Here is a 9027-nt window from a genome sequence, read left to right as displayed (position 1 = left end):
ATCCAGCTCTACACCATGTTATCTCACTTCAAAAATATTTTGTGAATTTGGTCCTCAATTTAGGTGAAGGTAAAAGGTAAATATGACTAGGAATGAAAAATGTACCTTACCAGAAGAAAAAAATGGTAGCCTCAATATAACCTTCAACACCACTGGCATTTTGTCTTTAGGAATTAATAATAAAACCCACTTTGCCATTGCAAGCAGACGTATAATACAAATGGTGTATCAGATGATTAACAGAATTCAACTAGTTTCTGTGCTACCAGGACTAGGGATCAAGGAGATCTGTGGAGGACAGAGGGGAGTTGAAAGATGGTATAGTACTAAAGTAGTTTAAAACTTTGGCGAGAGTCAAGGTGTAGTTATGTGAAACCTTACACCAGAAAAGTAATAAAAGCAGAAATCCAAGAATAAATTGTACATGGTTATATAAGGAACCTGATGCTGTACCAGTTTAATGCCTTATTAATACAAGAGCTAGTCTAGCCTTTGCTTGCAAGAGCATGTTAATTTGTAAACTCCAGGAATAACTGTACAAGAGCAAACCTGATGTTTACACAGGCATTGCTATTTCATTATCCTCCTCAGTGGACTTTTTTTTTCAGTGACCAACAAAAAAAGGAAATTGGATTAGTTACTGCAAAGGTCCGTTGTAAACAAAAAAACCCCAGAAAATCACTGGCATATTCCAAAGTTTTGCTTTCATTACAAATGCTGAGACATTTTAAATGGGACCCACTTACTAACATGAAGTCTAAAACTTCAGTTAGCTGTACATTCTTTTGAATAACTTTAATAGTTTACACCTGCTTCATATCCTAATTGGATTTTCGGTGGTTAAAGAGCAGTATCAAATTAAGAGGTAAATTATATTCTGGACCAGGAAAGCTACTTGTAAAGTGTAAAAGTTATGTCAGTTCATGGTTGTGCTAAATTAATTTGATCAAACCTGAAGTCAACTTAAATGTAGGGAAATATTTTCTCAAATGCTACAACTCATGTTCATTTTTGTATATTAAAACAAAACTATCACAGAAAAGGTGCAATAATTGGAAAAGTTTCACAGCAACAGGGCTATAGGACAAGCAAGGTAGCATGGTTATGTAATTACATTAATGTGGCTGTGCAACCCTGGGTACTTCCTTACTTAAAAACAGATTCATCGTTTTCAGACATTTATGGTTCAGCATGATCAAATTTGCAAAATGGTGAATTACGTCATATAGCATAAAACTGTGGCATTTCGTACTGGAGGCATTTTGATTTCCTGTATGATATTGCAGCTTTGACTTTCAACGTGAAAATGGCACAGAAGTTACTACAACATTCACAGCATGGTTTTAAACTCTGCATTGCATCCTGTTCTTGGGTGACCAACACAAAAGAGGAATAAGTAAGAGTTGAGATCAATTATTAAAGATTGCATGCAAAGGATCTGAACAGATATGCAAAAATCTAATTCAAACTGAATTATGCACACTAGATGGCAAAAGTTACAAAATTGCTCAAAACCTCTGCATAAAATCCTTAACTTGACAGTGAAAGGCATCCACATAAAGTAGTTGTTAAGAGAGATCACCTTGACAGGAACAGCAAGGAATGTAGCAACAGGTAGAAAGTGCAGAAAACAAAACTTTGTACCTACAATTAGTTTATGGATTGGGTTCACTCAAAACTGATCAAAAGCCTGTTTAGATCTCAGAAGGTCCGTTCATTTACCTCCGTTTCTTTCTTCTTTTTCTGCATATCTTCCAGTTTCTTCTTCTTGCTCTCTGGCATTAAATCATCCAACCAGCTGAGTTCTCGTTTCGTAAAACAGAAGTCCAAAAGTTTCCGAATAAAAACCAGAGCAAGAACCTGTCAACAATACACATGTTTGATTTATCCCTACCCTTTGTGGTTCATAATTGTTTTCTTGGTACCTATTGGCTGAATCAGTTTCCCTCGCCCTGTAATTTTGGAATCATCTGCCAAATATTGATTAGCTTCGCCCTAGTACACCATCTTTCAGAATACTTTTTATTACTTCACCTAAAATGGAGGTTACATTCACTGGCCTCTGAATGGTGGGTCATCCCTATAAAGTTCGGCGTCATGAGCTATTTTTCCATTCTGTGCATTTTTTAAAACAGATACCCTAAAGATGGCTAGAAAATAGACAGTTTCACTCTGGAAATGGTGTAGTCTGATATTCCTTTAGTCTTCTCTCAGTTGAAGTAACATTTTAATTAAAATTTCAATTTCATTTAGCTTTTTTTGGTTTCTCCTCTCCGCGTACTATGCCCAAAAATTCATCTCAATAATACAGAAAATAAATTACAGAAGAACATTAAGCTCAACCTCAACCTCACTTTGCAAACTGCCTCGTAAAACCCACTCTAAAAAGATATTTCTTGCCATAATTTAACAGTTTTAGGCACAGCGTTTGCATTTTATACACAAAGTTGATAAAATGGAAAATGTCGAATACAAAAGTAGACTTGTCAAACATATTCAAAACTGACAGCGTTTTTATATGCATGTGAAAAGGCACAGTAAACTTTGTTTCTAAGGAAACATTCAGAAGAGAAATTTTTATGGGGAATGACATAGCAGAAAAAAATATCATCCATCTTTAAAACAGAAGACACAGGCTTCATTCTGGCAATACCAAGAGCTTAAACAACACAAGGAAATTAATATTGATAGAAGAAAATGTACTGAAGAAACTTGAGGAACTAAAGTTTGACAAATCCCTGGGACTCAATGATCCACACCACACAGTTCTAACATACATAAAAAAAAATGTGAATTAGGAGCAGGAATAGGCCATTTGGCTCCTCAGGCCTGCTCTAAAACAATTGTTATTTCTGTCTTAAATGGCAATCCATTATTTTTCAATAGTAACCCCTAATTTGAGATTCTTGAAACATCCATTCCATATCCACTCTAAAACCCCCTCAGCATCCCATTTGTTTTATTCAAGTTAACTCTACTCCTCTAAACTCAAATGGGTACATGCTTAGCTTGTCAACCCTTTCCTCAAAAGATAACCTGCGCATTCCAGGGATTAGTCCAGTAAATGTTTCCATCTTTTCTTAAATAGCGAGACCAATACTGTACATAGTACTCCAGATGTGATCCCACCAATTACTTGTGTAACAAAAATATAAGCCCTCTACTTTTTTATTCAATTCCCCTCACAATAAGCTATAAACATTCTATTAGTCTCCTATTGACTTGCTTTACCTGCATACTCACCTTCCACAATTCGTGAACGTGAACACACACAGACACGCACACACACACACACAAAGATCCCTCCATCTCAGAGCTCTGCAATTTCTCATCATCAAGTCTGTATGCTTCCTTATATTCTTCCAGCTAAAATGGGAAACTTCGCATTTTCCAGATCTTTGGCCATGCACTTAACCTATCATTGTGTACACACCTTATGACTTCTTCATAACTTACTTTCCTATCCATTTTTGTGTTGTCAGCAAATTTAGCAAGTTCCTCGGTCCCTTCATTCAAATCATTCATACGAATGGCAAAAAGTTGAGGAACCAGCAAGAACCCATTATGGGACTCAATTGCCTGTCAACTTGAAAATGCCCCACTTATGCTAGCTCCATTTCCTTTCCATTAAACAATCCTCTATCCATGCTAGTACGCTACCACAACTCCAAGTACCTGTGCCAACTAACCTTTTCTGCAGCATCTTATCAAATGCCTTTGGAAAATTGTGTAATGTGATAGGATTAATTAATGATCTCAAATGAAGATGCCCCTTGCCAGTGGCCATCATAATATGATTGAATTTTAATGTTTACTTTGAGGGAGAGAAGATTTGTATTGTAAACTTAAATGAGGGCAATCATTACAACATGAAAGCAGACTTAGGCAACCTGGGTTTAGAGATAAGTCAAGAGATGCAGTGGCATATATTAAGGGGATATTTCAGAACAGACAGATGAGTTACATGCCAATAAGGAAAAAAAAGTTCCAAGGGAGGACCCATCATCCATGGTTTTGAAGAAATTAAGGACAATATCAGAATTAATAGGAAAAACATAATTGCACAAGGATGGAAGCAGGTCAGGACTTTGGGTAGAACATGAAAAAAAAAAGCAAAGAATGACTAAATGATTACAAAACATAGCCTGCTCTGCCACTTAATATGAACTTGGCTGAACCTCTTTCTTAATACCATATTCCCGTTTAGTATCCATACTCCTGGATGCCTTTAATATCTAAGCATATATCAATCTCTTTCTTGAATATAGTGACCTAGTCTCCACAGCCTTCTGTGGTACCAAGTTCCACAGGCTGACCATCCTCAGTGAAGAAATGTCTCCACGTCAAAGTCTTAGATGGCCTATACCACGTCCCGATACTGAGCGCCCTGGTTTTAGGCATGCCAACCAAGGCAAACATCCTCCCTGTTTCTAGGTCTGTCCAGCCATTTGAAATTTATAAAATTCTTTCAGATCCCCTCTCATCCTTCTGAACTCTAGTGAATATAGTCCCAACAAACCAATCTCTCCATAGGATAGCCCTACTAATCCCAGTATCAGCCTAGTGAGCCTTCACTGCACTCAGTCTATGGCAAGTATACCCGCTAAGTTGGGAGGTCAAAACTGAACACAATACTCCAGGTGCAGTTCCATCAAGGTGCCATACAAGACATCATTACTTCTGAACTCAAATCCTCTGGCAATAAAGGCCAACATACCATTTGCCTTTCTAATTGCTTGCCACATCCGCTCGTTTCGTTTAACTGACATGTACAAAGACAGCCATATCCCCTTGTATATCCAAATTTCCCAATATCTCACCTTTTAACTAAAATTCTGCCTTTCAATTTTTCACACTAACTTCACATTTATCTATGTTATGCTGCAGCTGCCAATGTGTTTACCCACACAACTTCAGGATCACCCTGAAACTTCCTTGCATCTTCCTCATTAATAAAAGGGGGGGGGAGGGGAGGGAATTGGTGTATGAGAAAAGGATAGTTAGAAATAAAAAAAGACAGTAAGAGTTTATTTGTAAAACATCTGTAGGAAAAAAAAGTGAGCATTGCTCCTATAGAGACAGTCTGGAGAAAATAAGGAGTTAGCAGATGAACTGAGTATCAGTTTTCACCATGGAGAACACATCCCAGAAATAACTAAATCAGGACATGGAAGGGAGGGGAGAAGTCAAGAAAATCTCCAAGGATAAGAAACAAAAATGTCTATGTTTAGAGATGTTGTTTATACTAATCAATCTTGAGAAATCATTTGATAATATTTCACACAAAATAACGACAAAATTGTTCACAATTTGAAGACACTGTGTCTTAGGAGATACAGTAGGATTTGGGCCTCAACCATCATATTTATCAATGACCTTCATGAAACAGAGCATCGTATATCCAAGTTTGCAGATCACATTACATTAGGAGACAGATTACATTGTAACTTCCTGCTCCCATCTGTCCAAAGTACGTGGACAGACTGTATTTGAGTTCTCTACTCCCTACCATTTCCTGATTTAGTTGTTTCTGTGATGTTACTTAGATCCTCGTTATAGAATAATAAAAGGAGCAGATGGAATTTAATGTGTAGAACTATTGGTTCACCATCTTTGGATTCAAGAGAGAGAGAAATATTTTCTTAATCATGTAGAAACGTGGAGCAGTGGACTAAAGAGATTTAGGCACCCATTAACATAAATCATAAAGTCCAAATAGTAATCAGAAAGGCTAAAAACATGTTGGCCTGTTGCTCAAGGTCGTTGGGATATAAGTGAGGAAATAATGTTTCAGCTGTCAAACCCCAGCTCGGGTACTGTGAACAGGTTAAGGCAGTGCATCATATTGGCCTCAGAAAAGGAGTTGATAGAGATAAAAAAGATTAAAAATGAACATTGAAAATCAGCCAGGTTTGAAAAAGGAAAAACAGAAGATTTGAGAAGTTAGACACACAGAAACTGTTTATTCTGATAGAAAAAACCTAGAACAAGGTAGCTTAATCTTAAAATTAGGATTAGACCATTTATGAGTGAAATCAGGAAGCAGTTTTACCCTCTGCAGTGAAAATCTTGAATGCCATTTCTTCACACTTAAAAAAGTGTATGATTGGTGTGCAAATTGAAATTTTAAGGACAAGAGTTTGCCTATCAAAAATAAGTTACGGTTTCTTTTCAAAGGTGAATAAATGGAACTGAACATGATCTCGTTGAAAAGCTTAAAGAGCTCAAGCAGCTCAATGGTGTATTCTCTATCCATTGATTTGAATATAACAGAGTTATTATTAGCCAAGGATGAATATTCACAATCACTATTACTTTACAAAAGTGGGCGCCATTATTGACTCTCATCATTAAACTCTCAATGTCAAATTATTGATTCATTCAGATTAGGTGAAAGGCTGACAACATGACCGTATTGTCAGTTAGCTGGACATCTAGTTTGCAATGCAGAGGGATGCCAATAGTACAAGTTCAATTCCTGTACCAGCTGAGGTTACTATGAAGGCTCTACCTTGTCAACCTCATTCCTTGCCTAAGACACGGTGACTCTCAGGTTAAACTACCACCAGTCGTCTCTCTCTAATGAGAGAGCAGCCCTATCATCCTCTAGAACTGTGGCAACTTTACCTTCACCTTACTTTTCCACATCACAGGCTTCTGCATTTGATGTAATGAATCAACATTTCATTCCAAAGTCACTCAAACACTGCCTGTAGAGCTCTACCAGTTAACCTTAATTGAGCAACTTTAAATAATTTAAAACTCACCTACAAAATTAAATTTAACAGTTTTGTCAAAATAACAATGGAAATGGCCAATAATCTTACCATCATGGGAAAGACAACTGCAGCAGCCGTGGTTTTGATGACCCAAAGAATAACAAGACAGCTAAGTTGAATAACCGTGAAGATATGAACTTTCCACAGTGGAACATAACGCAAGTAGATTAAGTCAGGCTGGTGTTTTGCAGGCATCCCAAACAGCTTTATACGATCAAAAAACTGGTGAAAAAAATTGGTTAGCTGTTAATAAAGGGATAATTTTCCTAGTAGTAATAAATTTGGAAGATTATTGGAACCATGTGATGTATGGTTACAAATACCTGAATGCCTTTCAAAGATGAAACACCCATGTACAGGAAGACTCCGTAAAGCACTGGCATTGGGATAAACTTCAAATAAGAACAATTAGTTATTAACTGATTTCATAGGCCAGATTACGTATTTTGCAAATACTAAGACCTTCCACTGGGCAATGAATGGACCACATACATCATATAAAATTTTGGATTAGTGCATAGTTGTTTATTTAAAAGTTATCTAATAATCCAGAAATAACTTCCTCTCGAATAAGCTGACAGAATTTCAAATTCTTCCACTCATTGAAAATGAACTTTTTCTTTTAAACCAGAACCCTTGCAAAGTTAGCTCATTATAGCAATTAAAAGAAAAAAACTGCCTGATACCAACAACCATGCAGTGCCTCAATCTTACCTTCAGAACTGAAGTCATAAAAACAGACAATCCCATCAGGATGAATATCAGTAAGCCGGTAACTCTCTGTTCTCGAATGCCAAGGAATTTGGGCTGTTCACCTGGTGCTGAGCATTCTGATTCCACTTTTAGGCTATTGACATGACTGATGGAGAGAACGGTGGCAGCCACAAACCAGGGAAGACCCATAATCGAGCATACTCCCAGCATAATAGATACCATCAACAAATCAAGGTGATAACCACAACCTTTCTGTAAAGCAACAGAATGTCAAGATGTCAACTGTATATACATTAGGCCAAAATAAAAGTAAAAGTGCTTCAAAGTTTGTAAAGGGACAGATGAGAACAATGGATATTATCAAAAATATGAAACACCCTGAAATGACCAGTTGATATTTAATGTTTGTTTCTTAATTACAGGAGTGATTTTTATTTTAAAGAAAGTCATCCAATGGAAGTAACTCCAACTTTTCTTCCCAAAGAGATAATACTGCAATGGTGTCTATAACTCTCAATACGACAAGAGCTACCACCACACGAGGCAAGACCACATGCAAATGAAAGTCCATAATTTATACCTCAATGTTAATCATTCAATAGAACTTATAGTGGTAGATTAGAAAAAAAAAAATCAGCTATAAACAAACAAATTCTCTCATGTTATTTAGAGAAGTAATGGTGAGGGAGAGCTACCTCCCATCAATGTCTTCGAGAAAATAAAGATTATAAAAATTTGTTAACGATTGCTAACATTTAAATACCTTCAACTTGTGCTCTTTTCTATTAATAATAACTGCAGTGATCTGTTGATCCATGAAAATAAGGATAGTGCATAACAGCGCTGGTACAAAAGCAGCAAGCAGTGTCCACCAAGGGTTACCTCCAAGTGGGTCTATAAACCAACCACGATGTTTTCCAGTGGGCTACATGCAAGAGTAAAGTAAACTAGTTACTAAATCTTCAATAAACGAGAAGATATACAGGTGAAAACCAACATAAAAATGATCCAGTTCAATTTACTGAACTGTAAAAAATGTAGCAGTTCGGATAATTCAAAACCTGCAAGATATTTTTGTAACTGCAAATTAAGAGTTTACTTCTGTACTGTTGAAAATAAACAGCAAAATAAACTGGACAAATAGTAAAACGCTCATTTTCAAATCCTAATATCACAATCAAAATGCATTTAAAAAGAGAAATTAAGAAAAAAGGATCAGTAGGCTGTTTGGACCTTCAAGTCTGCTCCACCATTCAATATTTTCATGGCTCTCCATCCAACTCAAAAGCCTATTCCCATTCCACCTCCCTCCCCTGCCAATAATCCTTTGATCCCTTCAGCCCTAAGTGCATTATCCTATTCCTTTTGAGATCATACAATGTTTTGGTCTCAACTGCTTTCTGTGGTAGTGAATTCCATTGGCTAACCACTCTGAGTGAAGAGATTTCTATCAGTCCTAAATGGTTTACCCCATATTCTTACACCATGACCTGTGGTTCTGGACTCCCCCGTCATTGGGAGCATACTTCCTGCA

General features: G+C 36.8%; 1 protein-coding gene across 1 annotated transcript; it reads right to left on the bottom strand.

Annotated features, from left to right (window-relative positions):
* Positions 1-1701: 1701 nt before the first annotated feature.
* Positions 1702-8498, bottom strand: LOC125481879 (sodium bicarbonate cotransporter 3-like). Its single transcript, XM_048593806.1, has 5 exons — positions 8257-8498; positions 7494-7745; positions 7103-7171; positions 6828-7001; positions 1702-1860 (listed from the first exon to the last, which is right to left on the bottom strand). The coding sequence occupies exons 1-5, from the start codon at positions 8308-8310 to the stop codon at positions 1702-1704; spliced, it is 708 nt and encodes a 235-aa protein (XP_048449763.1). The 5' UTR covers positions 8311-8498.
* Positions 8499-9027: the final 529 nt, after the last annotated feature.

Source organism: Rhincodon typus, unplaced genomic scaffold (assembly GCF_021869965.1).
Source record: "Rhincodon typus isolate 14 unplaced genomic scaffold, sRhiTyp1.1 hic_rhity00004022, whole genome shotgun sequence".
In the NCBI taxonomy this organism is placed as follows: domain Eukaryota; kingdom Metazoa; phylum Chordata; class Chondrichthyes; order Orectolobiformes; family Rhincodontidae; genus Rhincodon; species Rhincodon typus.
The sequence above is the reverse complement of the archived record's forward strand: the minus strand, read 5'-3'. Positions and strand labels throughout refer to the sequence as shown.

Coding starts and splice junctions, on each gene's coding strand:
- LOC125481879 (XM_048593806.1), bottom strand. CDS start 8,310: ATGGATCAACAGATCACTGCAGTTATTATTAATAGAAAAGAGCACAAG. Junction 7,746..8,256: donor GAAAAGAGCACAAGTTGAAG/GTATTTAAATGT, acceptor GTTGCTTTACAG/AAAGGTTGTGGTTATCACCT. Junction 1,861..6,827: donor CAGTTGTCTTTCCCATGATG/GTAAGATTATTG, acceptor TATTGTTGACAG/GTTCTTGCTCTGGTTTTTAT.